This window comes from Rhinatrema bivittatum, chromosome 8, assembly GCF_901001135.1.
Source record: "Rhinatrema bivittatum chromosome 8, aRhiBiv1.1, whole genome shotgun sequence".
In the NCBI taxonomy this organism is placed as follows: domain Eukaryota; kingdom Metazoa; phylum Chordata; class Amphibia; order Gymnophiona; family Rhinatrematidae; genus Rhinatrema; species Rhinatrema bivittatum.
The window spans coordinates 231,872,261-231,889,793 of NC_042622.1; the positions used below are offsets into that span (position 1 = coordinate 231,872,261).

A 17,533-nucleotide genomic window follows, 5' to 3' on the forward strand; every position below is an offset into this window, starting at 1 on the left:
GTGCACGTACCACAAAGAAACCTGAGATCTGCAAATAAAGCTCTACTAACTGTCCCCTCTGTCAAATCAGCACATCTCACGCAAGTAAGGGAAAGAGCACTGTCACTGGCTGGTCCTGTACTCTGGAATACCACGCCACTCGAAATAAGACTACAGACAAATCTGAAATTATTCAAAACTAATCTGAAAACCTGGCTTTTTAAACAAGCATTTTATAAAGATAAAGAAAAGGAGAAAAATAGTTGAGCGATAAGAATGCACCAAGCTAGAAGTTTTTAGTAACCTACATAAGCATATTAATGTTAAAATCAAACTGCCTAATTTGTTCCTAACAATCAGGTTTAATTTACACACCTAGTTTATTATTTTACATTGTTACCGTACTATGATGGCACACGAGTAATTTGTAATCTATACCACCCATATTTCTCTTTATCGTGCCCTTCTGTAAACCGTTGTGATGGTATTTAACTTAACGACAGTATAGAAAAAAATTTTAAATAGTCAGTAAGGCAGCTGATAAACAGAAGTTAGTGTTTGTATTTCCCAACCCTCACTCATCCTTTAATTTATAGGCAGGTGCCACTTTCACACTTAAAAGGCTAATTTGATTTTTTTTTTTTTAACTTCACAAATTCCCCACCCTTTATTGAGAGTTTGATCATTCCCCTGTAGGCCACTACTAGACATATAGTGAATTCACTAATACATTTAAAGGACGTCAGACACATTCCTACTCCCACTGTAACCTAAAACTTAACTAGGAACTGAACAAATTTGAGATGAAGGCAGCAGTCCAGCAGCAAGAGGGGGGCTTCCCAGTCTTTTGCATAGAGTGTCACATGTATGATTTTTTTACCCGCCGCTGAGAAGCAAAGAGCTCCTGGCTCTCAGAGAACGAGTCCGATCTCTGGAGACTAGAGTGGCAAACAGAAGTATATAGATGCGACCTTCAGGGACATAGTAGCAGAGTCCCAACTTCAGACTGGCAGCCCTGGTGCTGCCTTGGAGGAAGAAGGTCTCATGATCGGAGATCATCAACCTGGTGCAGCAGGAAAGGATCCTGTAGCAAGGACCTGCTCTCCAGGTGATGCATTGTCCTTTCACACCGAGGATGTGTCTCCAAGGCCTACTGCCCAGGAGGGAAGGGTTAGGTCGGCCATCATAGTTGGTGATTCGATTATTAGGAATGTAGATAGCTGGGTGGCTGGTGGGTGTGAGGATCGCCTGGTAACATGCCTACCTGATGCGAAGGTGGCGGACCTCACGCGTCACCTAGATAGGATTTTAGACAGTGCTGGGGAGGAGCCGGCTGTTGTGGTACAATTGGGTACCAATGACATAGGAAAATGTGGGAGGGAGGTTCTGGAAGCCAAATTTAGGCTCTTAGGTAGAAAGATTAAATCCAGAACCTCCAGGGTAGCATTCTCTGAAATGCTCCCTGTTCCACGCGCAGGTCACTAGAGGCAGGCAGAGCTCCGGAGTCTCAATGTATGGATGAGATGATGGGGCAAGGAAGAGGGATTCAGTTTTGTAAGGAACTGGGGAACCTTATGGGGAAGGGGGAGACTCTTCCGAAGGGATGGGCTGCACCTTAACCAGGGTGGAACCAGACTGCTGGCGCTAACCTTTAAAAAGGAGATAGAGCAGCTTTTAAACTAGAACAAAGGGGAAAGCAGACAGTCGCTCAGCAGCGCATGGTTCGGAGAGAGGTATCTTCGGAGGATACTAATGATGCATTAGAATTAGGGCATCCCAACAGTGAGGTTCCAATAATAAGAAAAGTAGTCTAAGTGCCTGTAACTAAAAACTCACCTGAGCTAAAAAATTCTAACTTTATCCCTATCAATTAAAAAGCAGAATGAAAATACAAACAAAAAACAAACTTTGAAATGTTTGTATGCTAATGCCAGGAGTCTAAGATGGGAGAATTAGAGTGAATAGCAGTGAATGATGACATAGACTTAATTAGAATCTCAGAGACATAGTGGAAGGAGGATAACCAATGGGACAGTGCTATACCAGGGTACAAATTATATCACAATGACAGAGAGGAGCACTCGGGAGGCGGTGTAGCGCTTTATGTCCGGGATGGCATAGAGTCCAACAGGATAAACATCCTGCATGAGACTAAATGCACAATCGAATCTATATGGGTAGAAATCCCTTGTGTGTTGGAAGACTATAGTGATAGGAGTATACTACCGTCCACCTGGTCAAGATGGTGAGATGGACAGTGAAATGCTAAGAGAAATTAGGGAAGCTAACCAAATTGGTAGTGCATAATAATGGGAGATTTTGATTAGCTAAGAACATAAGAATATGCCATACTGGGTCAGACCAAGGGTCCATCAAGCCCAGCATCCTGTTTCCAACAGTGGCCAATCCAGGCCATAAGAACCTGGCAAGTACCCAAAAACTAAGTCTATCCCATGCTACTGTTGCTAGTAATAGCAGTGGCTATTTTCTAAGTCAACTTAATTAATAGCAGGTAATTGACTTCTCCTCCAAGAACTTATCCAATCCTTTTTTTAAACCTAACTGCACTAACCAATTCTTTTGGCAACAAATTCCAGAGTTTAATTGTGCTTTGAGTGAAAAAACTTTCTCCGATTAGTTTAAATGTGCCACATGTTAACTTCATGGAGTGCCCCCTAGTCTTTCTATTATCTGAAAGCGTAAATAACCGATTCACATTTACCCGTTCTAGACCTCTCATATCCCCCTCAGCTGTGTCTTCTCCAAGCTGAAAAGTCCTAACCTCTTTAGTGAATAACACATTGAAATTTTCGGCTCAGTGTGCTGCAGCAGTCAAAAAAAAGCAAACAGAATGTTGGGAATTATTAGAAAGGGAATGGTGATTAAAACGGAAAATGTCATAATGCCTCTGTATCGCTCCATGGTGAGACCCCACCTTGAATACTGTGTACAATTCTGGTCGCCGCATCTCAAAAAAGATATAATTGCGAAGGAGAAGGTACAGAGAAGGGCAACCAAAATGATAAAGGGGATGGAACAGCTCCCCTATGAGGAAAGGCTGAAGAGGTTAGGATTTTTCAGCTTGGAGAAGAGACGGCTGAGGGGGGATATGATAGAGGTCTTTAAGATCATGAGAGGTCTAGAACGGGTAAATGTGAATCTGTTATTTACTCTGTTTATTTTTATTTATTTATTTATTTAAGGTTTTTATATACCGGCAATCATGAGAACATATCTTGCTGGTTTACATAGAACAGGAGTGCAGTAAATACATCAAACTGGAACAGTGGTGCCCGAAGGTGCAGTTACATTTAACAAGGGTAGTAAAACTGGGATGAGGAGGAAGAGAGAGATAAATTAGTAACGATTAAACAATATACAGCTTAATAAAAAAAGACTAGGAGGCACTCCATGAAGTTAGCATGTGGCACATTTAAACTAATCGGAGAAAGTTTTTTCACTCAAAGCACAATTAAACTCTGGAATTTGTTGCCAGAGGATGTGGTTAGTGTAGCTGGGTTTAAAAAAGGATTGGATAAGTTCTTGGAAGAGAAGTCCATTACCTGCTATTAATTAAATTGACTTAGAAAATAGCCACTGCTATTACTAGCAACAGTAACATGGAATAGGCTTAGTTTTTGGGTAATTGCCAGGTTCTTATGGCCTGGTTTGGCCACTGTTGGAAACAGGATGCTGGGCTTGATGGACCCTTGGTCTGACCCAGTATGGCACGTTCTTATCTTCTTTAAAAACATAAAACACAGAAATCCAATGGCTAAATATCTTTTTGGAGGTGAAAATCTGGCAGATACCAAACAGGAAAGACCTGGGGGTCATACCTGTGACAGAGGCAGATTGGCCTGGTGGGGCTTCGGGCATGCCCTGGGGGGGGGGGGGGTAGTCTGGCCAACTGAATGTCCCCATGCCTGTGGGTGCATTGCATCCACCACCAGGTCCCCAGCTGTGCTCTGTGCACCATAGGAGCCTCCCCCAGGCTCTCGTTCACTGATTGATTTATTCCCCCTCCCCTCTCCTCCCTGTGTGGTTCTCTAGTTCTTCTCCCCTGCTTTCTTGGACCCCATCCTACACCTTCCGCCATCCGCCATGGAGGCAGGAAACAATCCATCTGCTTCCCCTCCCATGGTGGGAGGCAACCATTAGGCATCTTGTGGCTTCCTCACCAGCAGCTCCATGCCTCATGCTCACTCTGCCACCAGCAGCTCCATGCCTATGCTCACTCTGCCACCAGCAGCTCCATGCCTCATGCTCACTCTGCCACGGGCTTCCCTCATCGTCAGGCTGCAGCATAAGAGAGACAAATCTTGAGCATCTGGGCCTTGCAACCCACCTCTTTCCATAGCAAGGGACGCTTCCTTCCACAGCAACAGGCAGCCCGGTGAGGCCTGGACCCACTCATCTCCAATAAGTTAGCAACTCGCCCAGAAGCAGCTGCAGCCCTGTGACTGAGTGTGTGTGAGCACAAGGAAAAAGTCCGTGCTCGCCCTCTACTACCAACAATCTCAGGGTGTTTGGGAATCTAAGTTCTCAGGTATGAAGAGCAGGGGATTTTTTTTTTTTTTTAATTATTCTTACTGATTTTGAGAAGTGTTTTTTTTCTGTGTTAAAATTTTACTGGGTTTAGGGACATTTTATATATTTAGTATGGTTTTACTATTATGAGATATTTAATTTTATTTTTAATGAAGAATGGTGATTCTGTTTTTCACTGTTGCACTGCATATAGTCTCTGGCTTGTTCATTTTATCTGCACATTTCTATTTATACTTTATGGTCTTTTATTCTGTTTGAGGGTCTGTCTGTTCTGCATGTGTGATCACGATAATGTATTCTGCTCACATGTAGTCTGTGTAGGCTACTCTAGATCTCTAACTTGTTCTGTTTTCCTAATAAGAAAGTGTGTTGGTGTGTGAGGGTCTGGTGTAATATTTGTAATCTTGCCTTTTCATAGGTAGTGTTGTTACTATTTGAATGTTGTCATTAGTGCCATTTTGGTATGGGAGGTTTACTGTACTGTAATTCAGTTAACTCAAAACTTTCAGAATCGAGCCCACACCCAACATGCATAACAATAGGCCTAATGCCATATAGGTTCCAAGTGTGTTTGAAGAGTTTTTTTTGATTGGCAGCACAGCAGTGCATGTAAATATAATATACATGTTGCTGTAAACATTTTTACCTCCAGAAGACTGTACTTTAAGTGTCCTTTTTCATGTAAAATGTGTTTATAAATGAATAAGATGAAATTTATACTTTACCTGTTTAATTTTCCTTCCCTGTAGTCCTAACAGACCATACCATACATATGGGATGATTCCTCCAGCCAGCAGATGGAAGCAGAGACAAAAATTCGAGTTGACTTCTCTCTCTCTATAAAAGGTCTGGTGCTGCTTCAGCTCCTCAGAATGCTATGCTGAAGCTAGAAAACATCCAGGAGCCACTGTCTTCTGGCTCACCAATTACCATTGTAACCAGAACCTACCATCGCCAGAATTTCCTCCTGGGGTACTGGGCCTGGGACCCAAATACCAATCCCAAGTTTGCACTCAGGGCTGCTGCCTCCATTATGGATGAGCTTGCACTTGCCGTTTGGTTCTCCTGAATGCAAGGTTCCCCTGGGACCTCAGAGAATAACAAAAAGTTAGGACACAAGAATGACTTTGTAATCAAACTCTCCCTGGGCTGTGTTTCTCTGGCAACTGACCCTCTCTTGCTATGTGTCTGTATATCTACCCTATATCTATTGGCATCTATGTGACTATAATAAATCTAGCTATTTATATAATTGTATATATTTCTATCTATAAGTCCATTAATCCCATTTTTTCCTGTCCACTGTTATCTTCTCAAGGCAAGTCCTGGACTGGTCTGTTAGGACAAAAGGAAAGGAACAGGTAAGTATAACTTTCACCTTCCTTCTCATCCTACAGACCAATCATACATATGCACTAGAGCAGACACTAATCTGGGTGGAAATTACTTAGATCTTGAATTAGATGCTATGGGTTGTTGGGGGTTTTAGTGGATTGACTCCTAGTATTTTGAAGAGCTATACTGAGATGCCCTTATAACTGCCCTACAGAGTTCCCCTAGGGTCACTGGTCTGCCCAGTGCATAAGACACTTATCTGAGCCTTCTCCCAGTGACCTTTTAGGCTCATGAAATACGCATGCTGCCATAATTGCTTTCTTACTCCATTGTACCTTTGCTGCCTTTGAGGTCACTTCCCTCTTGCAGGTCTCTGCAGCCAATCACAACTATCCTGAGTTCTGAACTCATCTGCAAATTTCCAGATATCTCCCAAGGAAGCTTATGTCTCTCGCAAACTGAGCTCCTGCTTCTGACCTTAACCTTTCGCTTTCAGAAGCCCTGCAGAGATCTTGAATGACGTGGCCCATTACTTTCACAACAGGATGGCATATTGGGAACTGTGACTTAAGAAAAAACGTTTGTCCCAGGACACCCACAAGATGGACTTCCCAACAAGCCCTTGAAATGCTCCCCTCCAATGCTTGAAAGGAAGTGGTAGTAGATCTCGTCCTAAGTGAGCTCCCTACCAAGTTGGGGAGGCCTCCCTCAGTGGAAGACTTGTGATTTGCCTCCTCAGAAGAATTGTATCTAACGTGTGAGGCAAATGAGGCAGATTTTCTTCCTCTTTTCCTTTATAATAAGCCCACTTTCTATAGGAAACATTTTTCCTTGTATTGCTCTTAAGCATTCATACATTCAGGCATCCTGAATATCACTAAACTGAGAGAGAAATGTTGAAAAGCTCAACTGAACTTAATCAAATCTCCTGTGCCCCATATGGGGCCTGAACCCATGTTGACCTTGCCCTTTTGTGGGCATCGTACCACATTGATGGAAGGACCTGATCGAGTGCCTGCACTCTTCCGTGACATATTGTACTTCTCCTAACACCAACCTCTTAATGCTTCTCCCCCCCCCCCCCCATGTTACATGGACAGCTTCCGCATTTCTAGCAGCCCTAATCTGTCAATACCTATCCTCTCTATGTACCTCAGTCCCTTCTGCACCAAGGTTGGCAAGAGAATATAATGCTTTTTGGTAACTATTACCAACCCTGAGCACTACTGGTTCTCTGGCTTCACCTCTAGCCACTCTAGATCCAGCCCTAGTTCCTCGATTGCCTAATTTGTAACCAAAATCTTTGGCATTCTAGCTAGCTGGACCTGGCTCCTTTGCTACTCAACCAAGGGTTCTCCTGTCCAGCTCTGGCTGGTTCTGACCTCGCTCTCTCAACCTGTATGGTTTATGCCATCATACCAACTCCCTGAGGATGGTCAAGGTGAGCTTCATCGTACCAGAGAGTGAGGTACTCCCCCCTGCAAAAGACTGGGAATAAAAAAAAGATTTAGACTATCTAAACAGCATATGTCAGCCTAGGGCTCCCTATTGGTCTACCAGTAGGCTAATGACTTTTTAAAGGAGGGGCCCTGTATAGGGGAGGTTGACTATCCCTTGCTCCACAAGTATCCAAAGTCCCAGCTGACCTAAGGGAGGAGCCTCATTTCTGTCCTCAAGGAATCCAGGAACAAGTGTGTTTTGACCAACATCTGGTCATATGACTTGGAGGAAATGTGCAGGAATGCCTCTTATCCTCAGGCATGCTCTTCATCCTGGGAACCCCAGGATAAGAGCATCCAGCCAAGGGCGGTTACTAGAGTACAAGGGAAATAAGCCAGCTGCGCAGCCTGGTCATTAGAGCTTCTGCAGCTCCTAACTGCCCTTGCCTGCCTGCCTGGAGAGAGACCCTCAATTTTCTTCCAGCTGAAAACCGGTTACTCCAGTCTCTGAGCATCACTAGCTTTCCCTGAAGGTGGCTTACAAAGCTAAATGGATACGATAGTCCAGGCAAAACATTCCAACACGTTCTCATACATTAGCAGACATGCTGAGTTCCTTAGCCTTACCTGCAGTGTCTTCATCTTCAATTCCTGCTTCTGCCAGGAACACATTAGGCTCTATGCCTGCTGTGCTGGGAGCCCACTCAACCAGAGAAATCAGGGAGTCTGTTTTTAAGTGCTGACGCACTCTTAGGACTTCTAGTTCCTGTTTAACACTGAAACTCCTTTAAAAAAAAAAAAAAAAAAAAAATCTGAGTTCCCTTGTGCTCTGTGGGAGAAGGAGACCCTTGCACCATCCTGAATAGGTCTGGATTTAACAAATGGTCTGCTGTCAACATTACCCTGGGCTTCTGCTTCCACCAGGATTCTTCAGGACTCTGACTGTTTTCCTGGAAGTTCTGACTGAAGACACCAGAGGAACAAGTTACTACATATCCATCCATCTGTTGCAGCACCAGCGAACACATATGCACATCTGCTGAGGCAGAAGCATACTGAGGAGCTTAACAGGCATTGGACCTTTTATAGAGAAGTCAGCTCTCGAATTTCTCCTCTTCCATCTGCTGGCCGGAGGATGCATCCCACATGCATGGCTGGGCTCTAGGATGTGAAGGAATTTTTAATTGGGTGGGGGGCGAGTCTCTTAGGTTCACCTGGGTGTCTAATACCCATGCACGCGCTGGGTGGGAAAGCAGGATTCTGTCTTGAACTGTGCTGCTTTGGGTCAGTGGCTGTTTCTAGTCTCAGCTGCAGCAGTAATTCTTAGTCTCTGCCATGGCTAAACATTTTTTTTTTTAATTTAACCCCAGAGGAAGCAAGCAGCATGGACTACTTCTTGTCCTCCTTCCTCTGGATTAGGTAGGCAGAGCAGAGCCTGAAGAACCATAACTGTAAATGTAGTACATAATCAATGAGAATATGCTGGTGAGGGGCCCAGAGAAGTGGAGATGAGTTAGTCACAGAAGGGGAGGGAATGAGCCAGGAGGACATGCTTATTCACTGTTTAATGAGATGGCTGGGCTGAGCTCCAAGAGGGGCTGTGGAATCAGTGAGTCTCTTGGAGAGTGGGGATGCTGAGAATTGGTGAGAAAATGAGGGGTGCTGCAGGCTGGGGAAGGGCAGCAAGTAAGAGCTTTACATAATGAGGCAGGAAGCACTCGATGAGTGAGCACATGAGCAGCTGCACAATAGTAGAATGTGTGTCTGAGCCACTGGTTGGCAGAATGGTTGCCTTATTGCTTGGCAACTGGTTTAAGAGCAGATTGGTTGGCAAGAGATACCAGGCCATGAATCCAGGCTGTATGTGCATGAGATTTAACCAAATTTGTGGGGGAGGGGGGTAGGAGGCCAACCAATTGAATGGATAGAAGAGGGACTGCAGTTCAGTTTGCTCATTAGGGATGTGCATTCATTGGTCTACTTGTTTCGGTGGTATACGCATATCTCATGAATAGATAGTACGCGTACAAAACAGATGTGCACTCATATGTAGTTGGCAATAGACAGACATACGCGTGTACATCAGTTATGTCTCATACTATCCATTCATGAGAGATGCGCATACTGCCAAAGTGAATGAAACTGACCAACGAATGCACATCCCTGTTGCTCATCCCTGGTCTAGGGTGTAATTTTACTTTAGATATTTTGGCTCCAGTCCCATGATGGATCTCTCAAGGGTCAGATTGGCATGCTTTTGGGAGCTGTTGAAGCACATGCTATACAGAGTGCACAAGGGTGTAAGACACAACCCATGGACATGTTCTGAAAATTCCCTGGGCTGATATTTTCTTGTAATCCACCCCTGATTTCTGATGACCTTAAGGTTGGTGTGCCAAAGCAGCTGGAAGAGTTCCCTGTATACTTGGGTGCTTCAAGCTATCACTAGTAGAAAGAGGGAAGCAATGCTACCTGTGTTCAGTACTGGAGACCATATCAACAGAGGCAATTCAGAGGAGGACTACCAAACTTTCATAGCCTGCACTATAACAAGAAGTTAGATGTAATCTCTAGAAGAGAGGGAAAATGAGAGATCCAGAAGAAGCTTCAAATATTTAGAGAACTTAATTTAAGCACCAGACAGAAGTATTTTTCCATAGAGCGAAAAGTTCAAGGACAAGCAGTCACGAAGTGGAAGGGAGGGAAGCCGAAAAACGAGAAACTTCCACTGAGAAATTGACGGAATTTTGGAAAGGACTTCCAGTGGACATTCTAAGAATTCAGGCTGACACGGGACAGACACAAAGGAACCTTAGAGACTGGAGTGGGGAAGGAGAAGCGCACATGGAGTAAGAACTGTGACAGCACATCTGTTTTATGTTCTGTCTATGTAAATGTGACTTTATTTTAATATTATTGTCTTGCAGTCTGGAAAGTCTGTCTGCTTTGCAAAACTCGAAGCCCCAAGGTCCTAGCGGATTCTAAATTTTGGTAAAACCCAAGTTCTCCTGTAATTGCATCTCCTGTTTTCTTCTCTCTCTCAGGTTTGAAACCTTCGAGGTCAACAGTTTTGAGCAGTTTTGCATAAATTATGCCAACGAGAAGCTGCAGCAGCAGTTCAGTTTGGTAAGTGCTAAACGTGTAGCACTTTAGCAGATGATTCTGTGGTTGGCATTTGCCTTAACTGATCGGTGAAGTGCATACATGAGCCGATTCAGCCCAATAGTATGCTTAACTGGACAGCATGTTCCCACGTCTAGCCTGCTGTTATTCCATGCAGGATGTCTACAAGACATGTTGCTTTTGTAAATCCAATGTATTTCATGTCTAATGTCCAGTATTTATGAAGTGAGTGCAAGAAACTCTATTTGAATAGTGATTGTATCTAACTGTGTTCTTCTGGTCTTTGCTGGCTTCTTTTCAGTGTGTTTTTAAGTTGGAGCAGGAGGAGTACATGAGGGAGGAGATCCCTTGGATGCTAATAGACTTCTGTGATAACCAGCCCTGCCTTGATCTCATTGAGGCTAAGCTTGGCATCCTAGACCTGCTGGATGAAGAGTGTAAAGTGAGTATCTGATAACAGGGGAACACCTTTTACCTAGTGGGATCTCTTGGTTGTCCTAGTGAGAACAGTGATGCTATGAGGGGAAAGAGCACCCAAGCTGTTGAGGTCAACAGGTCACTGGAATTTGCACCCTTTGGCCCTCTGTGGAATACTAGGAGAAGGGTTGACGTGGGAGACCGCTGGCTGGAGACCCCATGGAGAGATCCGCTGCAGATGGAATCCCGTTCCAGATATGAGCTTCTCCTTATTCCAGAGCTTCCTAGACTATAGCACCACACGACACTGCCATCTCACATAAACCTTTTTTTATACTAAAAACATACTTAAATCCAAAAAGTAAATGTGTGTTTAGTATAATGAAGGTCCATGTGAGATGGCGATTTTGTGTGGTGCTAGTCTAGGAAGCTCTGGATTAAGTGAAGGAGAAGCTCGTATGTGTAATGGTTTTCAGCCTGTGGCGGGTCCCTCCATGGTTCTGGGTCTCCAGCCAGTAGCCTCTCACTTATTGTCTTCTGCTCCATTCTTACCCCCCTCCTTTTTTTTTTTTCTTCCAGATGCCCAAAGGCAGCGACCAAAGCTGGGTCCAGAAGTTGTATGATCGTCACCTGCGGAGCAGCCGTCACTTCAAGAAACCCAGAATGTCCAATGAAGCCTTCATCGTCTGCCACTTTGCAGATGCTGTAAGCAAAGGAGGCTTATCCCAAATTATAGAAACAGAAAAGGACCAAATGGTCAATCTAGTCTGCCCAGCAAGCTTATGCCAGTATCTGCTGGCCATACATTATAATTATCATTTTCCCAGACCGTCAAAGTCTTGTTGGTTGCTGTTTGAATCCAATTCCCCATTACCTCTTGCCGTTGAAGCAGAGAGCAATGTTGGAGTTGCGTCAACAGCATAAAGACTTATTGGTTAAGAGTAGTACCTACCACACCAGCGAGTTACCCCATGCGCTCTTTTCTTCATTCCCATCCTCTAGCCTATAGGGATCCACAGTGTTTATCCCATGCCCCTTTGAAACCTTTCACCATTTTAGTCTTCACCACCTCCTCTGGAAGGGCATTCCAGGCATCCACCACCCTCTCTGTGAAGAACTATTTCCTGATGTTGGTTTGGACTCGTCATCCCTGGAGTTTCATTTCATGACCCCTAGTTCTACTGACTTCTTTCCAATGGAAAAATTCTTGTCCTTGAGTCTGCACCAGGACCTCTTCATTCTGTAGCTCCTGCACAGAATTTCCTCAGAGGAGGGGGTTTGGAGGACGTCTCATATGTAGACCCATTTCTTATTAAAATCTAAAGAAAAGAGAGTGCTCCTATGTTAGAAATGTAAGTGCTGCAAGAAACTGGTAGAACCATCAAAATCTCATCTAAGACCTCCTTCACAACTTGCTTCCTGGCTCTGCAGTTTCATTCTTCCGGCTTTCAGTTCAGTTGTTACTGGGGCTGAGATCTGGTTTCAGGAGCATTCATTTTCCACTACCCTGCATTTCTTTTCCCCCTATGTTTATATCCCTGATGAGTCTTTGCGGCCACCGCTGTCAGCCAGGGTCCACGCACCAGGGCTGTTTCCAGTATCCTGTAGTCGGGGGCGCTGAATCTGGATCCATGTTACTGTTGACTGGGATGACCCCCTGCTCCCTGCCACCAGGTGCTGTGAATGCTGCCTCCCTGGTATCCTCTGCGCCAGCCAGCCCGGGAATCCAACCCCAGTGTCCTCTGCATGACGGTGCTTCACTGAGCTTCTTGGACTGGCCCCCTACGTCACGCTCTGTGTGGCACCTTGTATATGAGGCGGGACCCACTGTAAATTGAACTAAAAGTGCGGAGACTTTGCAACAAAGCCTACGGTGGCAAAAAGATCAGGCGACTACAAACAGGAAAGCTGATCTGCAATTACCAGGGCTGTCCTCTCTCTCTTTTTTTTTTTCTTCTGCAGGTGGAGTACTGTTCCCTGGGATTCCTGGAGAAAAACCGGGACACCATCCACCTGGAGCCGGTCAGCATCCTCCGAGCCAGCAAGGTTCGTGCCCATCGGAGCTTTTCTCGGGTTGTGGGGAAGTCCATCAGCACCATGAATGGTGTTGGAGCCACAAGCAGTAGCCCCCTGTGGAGTATGGGGAATCAAAACCTGCGACTGCTTGGAGCAGCTCACAGAAGTCCTACCTTTGGGAAACGAAAGTACTAAGAGGTCCTATTCTGTGGCGGGCAGGGATTTTCAGTAGGCATCATTCAAGTCTTTGGAGAGGAATAACTTGGTTCGAAGATTTGGCTTTATTATGAAGTTGCACATGTGAAGGTGTTTATGCATAAAAGGAGCTGCTTTTGTGTTGAAACATTTTTTTTTATTTTATTTTTTTTTATTTTTATGTTTTGCTTTGTGGCACTGTTGGTAGGTTTAATGTGTACCCGTGCCATTCCTGCCCGATGGGTCTGTGGCATGCAGGTGGCTCATGAAAGTCCCGGCTCACCCTATTGAACATGGATTCCAAGGCTCGGCTTAGGATCTTTTCTGGCAGGAATTTAATACTTTTTTTTTTTTTTTTTTCTGAAGTGAGCCCTGTACCACCAGAGGGTGCAAGAGGCAAATCTATTTGTAACCGCGGAAGTTTGATCTGCAAACTCTTGGGTTCTTGATGTGGAGGAAAGGTTTGTTCTCCTTATAAATTGTCCCTCTCCCCCGCCCCCTCTGCTCCAGCCACGGTGCACGTGTTCCTCGGAATCAGGCATCCATTCTGATCTGACTTGTTTACTGCTGAAGTCTCTTGGAGGCGGTTCTTTGAAAGGGCTTTGTCTGGTTAACTTCTGAGTTACCATAAAAAATGTGCGGCATATATTATACTGGACAATAATATATCAACAAAAAACAATTATTTATTTTGCATTCGCACACTGGAATTGTGCAAGAAATTTAATATATAGTTCTCATAATATTGTAAACCTTCCAGCTGAATAGAGACTTCCTTTTTGTTTTTTTTAAAAGCTTTTGAAGTATATAAGCCTCAGGATTCTCCATGCTACGTAAGGGCACGCGTGTGTGTACAGCATCTTAGCCTGCCCCCCACAGGCCTGGAGTGAGAGATCGCACAGACTCCATAAGAGAGAGTGATGCAGCCCCCGTCCTGAGAGTCTGCCTGTCTGGGGCTGTCAGTCTGCATCATTTTGACACCTGGGAAGGCTCCACGTTCTGAAGGCTCGAGTCCAGCCAGCATGCCAATGTGGCACCCCAAAAATTTCCATGCTTGAAATGTTACTCTTCCTCCCCCCCAAATATGTTTGTTTTTTTTCCCACCCCCACAGCTTTTTGCAGTGACTCATGAGTGTTTGGAGCATGTACGACAATGTTTAGTGCCAGTCTTGGGGCGTGCTTGTGTGGTTACATATAAATGTATATATTAATTAACTTTGCTTCAGTCTAAACTGGTTGCCGAGCTTTTCCGAGATGAGTCAAAAGATGGCACCCCATCCTTGGCGAAGACGCCTCTCGTTCCAAACATGACTGTGAGCTCCATCAGGAAATCTGTGCCAGCCTCAAGCAGAGAGCATAGGAAGACCATCGGCTGTCAGGTAAGGATGCCGACCCAGCAGAGCAAGCATGCAGAAGGGCCTCTGGCCAAGCTGACGTTGGGCTCTTGGACCCAGGGGAGAGCGTTGCACTTTGAAGACCCAGCAGTTACGCAAACTGATTTAGTATTTGGGCAGTGAAGGTAATAGTCAGTCAGTCACTGGCCGGATTGCAAAGTTAGCCAGATAAAGGTTTGGAGGGATATTCGGTGGCAGAGCCGGATAAACCTATCCAGCTAACTTTAGGCCAGAAACTCCTCCGGAGCACCCCTATGTTATCCGGCTAACTCAAAGCATTAAAAGATCGTTATTTAGCTGGACAATTCGCAGGTTATCTGGTAAAATGCTACTGAATATGTCCCCTTAAGTGTTTGTTTTAATATAACTGATTTACATCCTGGGAATGTAGCATTTTTATTTTTGTAGTCCGTATGATTCTCTTTCAGAACTGGTGGAGAGATTTCAAACTGTTTTTTTGTGAGCTATGCGGGACGTGTCTGATCTTTTCTTTAAAGAATATTGTTTTTCCACCTTCAGTTCAGAACCTCCCTCCAGAAGCTGATGGACACTCTGAACTCCACGGCCCCTCACTATGTGCGCTGCATCAAGCCCAATGATCAGAAACAGCCCTTTATGTGAGTGTAAGGAGCGCTGGGTATCGCTGGGAGAAGCTGCTGCCCAGGACCTATGATAAGCACAGTTTCCCCCATTTTATTGTTGCTAAATGCATGCGGGTTTTTTTTTTACCGAAAACAAGAGAGGAGCACAAGTTAGAAGAGAGCAGCAAATTTACGGGCTGATACAGTAAAGTCTGCGGGAGAGCAGGCGAACCCGGCGCACGCACCGGCCACTCGCCGGTGTGCGCGATTCACTATTTAAATTAGGTCCGGCAGTAGATCCGGGTAAAAGGAGGCGCTAGGGACACTAGCGCGTCCCTGGCGGCTGTCAGCGGGTTTGACAGCCTACGCTCAATTTTGCTGGCGTCTGTTCTCAAGCCCGCTGACAGCCACGGGCTTGGAAACCGGACGCCAGCAAAATTGAGCGTCCGGTTTTTGGCCCGACAGCTGCGGGCCAAATTCAATTTTTTTTTTTTTTTTTTTTTTTACTCTTCGGGACCTCTGACTTAATATCGCTATGATATTAAGTCGGAGGGTGCACAGAAAAGCAGTTTTTACTGCTTTTCTGTGCACTTTCCCGGTGCCGGAAGAAATTAGCGCCGACCTTTGGGTTGGCGCTAATTTCTGAAAGTAAAACGTGCGGCTTGGCTGCACATTTTACTTTCTGTATCCCGCGCGCATACCTAATAGGGCCATCAACATGCATTTGCATGTTGAGGGCGCTATTAGGTGCCGCGGGTTGGACGCGCGTTTTCCTCCCCTTACTGAATAAGGGGTAAGGGAAAACGCGCGTCCAATAGCAGGCTGACAGTGCTCTCCATCGGAGCGCACTGTACTGTATCAGCCTGCAAATTTGCAATATGTGCTCCCAACACTGCTGTCTGTGCATTTAAAAAAAAAAAAAATCAACAAGCTTTATTTGTTTTTAACAGGAACCAGTTCTGGCTGAGGTTATCTGTGAAAATAATTTTTAGAGCAGAAATGACCGTTCTGGCAACCTTTCTCACTTGAGAGCTTGATTTCATTTTGTCCTATCTGTTCTGCTTTGCAGCTCCCCTCTTGTGATGTGCATGAGTGTCTGTCTGTTTTTGGTTCTTCCGTTACACACCCTAGGTTTGACCCTTGCTACGTGGTTCATCAGTTGAGGGCCTGCGGAGTCCTGGAGAGCGTACGCATCAGTGCGACTGGCTATCCGTCCAGGTACAGAGCATCCCGGAGACCGTCTCCCTCCTGGGGGCGAGGGCTAGGGTTTGTGGTTTCTCTTGTTGGCGTGACACTTCTTGCTTTTCTTTCTGCCCGATCTCTTCTTCAGGTGGACCTATGCCGAGTTCATCGGTCGTTACCGGGTCGTGATGAGAGAGGAGGACGTGGCCAGCAATGATAAGAACATGTGCAGGCTTACCCTGGATCATTTACTGAAGGTGTGGGAGGGGTCAGCGTGCATGAGCTGGTGGCAGGCTGGAGGAGACAGCACCGCAGACGACAGTGTTTTTTTGAGCACAGACGGGCCGATGCGATGAAGTCCGCTAGGCTGAGCGCAGTTTATTGCAATCTTAACAAGCGATTTACACGCGATGCAATAAAGGGGGATTAGTGCGTCCAAAACGCGCGTAGCTAATAGCGCTTAATCATGTGTAAATGCCGTGTAGACGGGGCTATTGGCTGTTACCCCCCGATGCAGAAAATCGCTGCTCGGCTAATGCTCCCTTTTTGTATTGTGGCAAATTTAACGCCGGCCCCAGAGCTGGTGGTGTCAGCCCGCGAGTGCAGGGTTCACCTAAAAACCAAAACGATAACTGCTTTCTGTGCTTCCTGTTATAAATAAAGCCTCTCTTATTTTATGGATTTGGCGTGTTGTAGCCATAAGCTGTCAAGAATTCGTCCATTTTACTATTTTTCCTTAAATGATGAAATGGTGAACTCTTTACTTTTTCTGCTGGCCATTCCCTCGTGTAAGCACGTTAAGGTGACATTGGATCAGGCCAGCTTATGAAGTTCTGAAACGCAGGGATAAAATGGACGCTTGTACTGAGCATCTGCCTTCCTAGCCCTCCCTCAGGCACGTCTCCTGGGCGCCCGACGCTTTGGAGCACTAGGGACGCACGACTCCCCCCTAGTGCGTCCTCCTTAGGGCAGCAGCTCACTGATTATTGCATGGGGTAGCCAGCAGAGGTGGTAATGGCGCCCCAATAAAACAGGCACTCAATACAAGCACCCTCTCTCTTTCTTTCTTTTTTTTTTTCCTGCACAGTTTGTTGTTTTTTTTTTTTTTTTTTTATTGCATTGGCCCCAGAGCACACTTTGCCTCTTCTCCCCTGTAACCCTTTTGCTACCTTATCCCCTTAGAAAAGGGACCAAGCTGCTCCAGTCTTCAGACACAACAGGTTCTAGTCAGGGTTGCAGGTTTTAGGTCTGAGCAGAACGACCCACTTTGGGGAGTCCTTGCGTGCAAACGTATCTCTTGCATAAGTCTCTCTCTGTTTGG

General features: G+C 45.4%; 1 protein-coding gene across 3 annotated transcripts in view; it reads left to right on the forward strand.

Moving 5' to 3' along the window:
- The window catches only part of LOC115097869 (unconventional myosin-Va-like), a 98,187-nt gene that overhangs the window by 38,712 nt on the left and 41,942 nt on the right, over positions 1–17,533 (forward strand). For all 3 annotated transcript variants that reach the window (XM_029614002.1, XM_029614000.1, XM_029614001.1), the window contains 8 exons: positions 10,349–10,430; positions 10,729–10,869; positions 11,424–11,549; positions 12,807–12,890; positions 14,282–14,434; positions 14,969–15,066; positions 16,162–16,248; positions 16,361–16,469. In XM_029614002.1, coding sequence (XP_029469862.1) covers positions 10,349–10,430; positions 10,729–10,869; positions 11,424–11,549; positions 12,807–12,890; positions 14,282–14,434; positions 14,969–15,066; positions 16,162–16,248; positions 16,361–16,469 — 880 coding nt within the window. The remainder of the gene's footprint in view (positions 1–10,348; positions 10,431–10,728; positions 10,870–11,423; positions 11,550–12,806; positions 12,891–14,281; positions 14,435–14,968; positions 15,067–16,161; positions 16,249–16,360; positions 16,470–17,533) is intronic.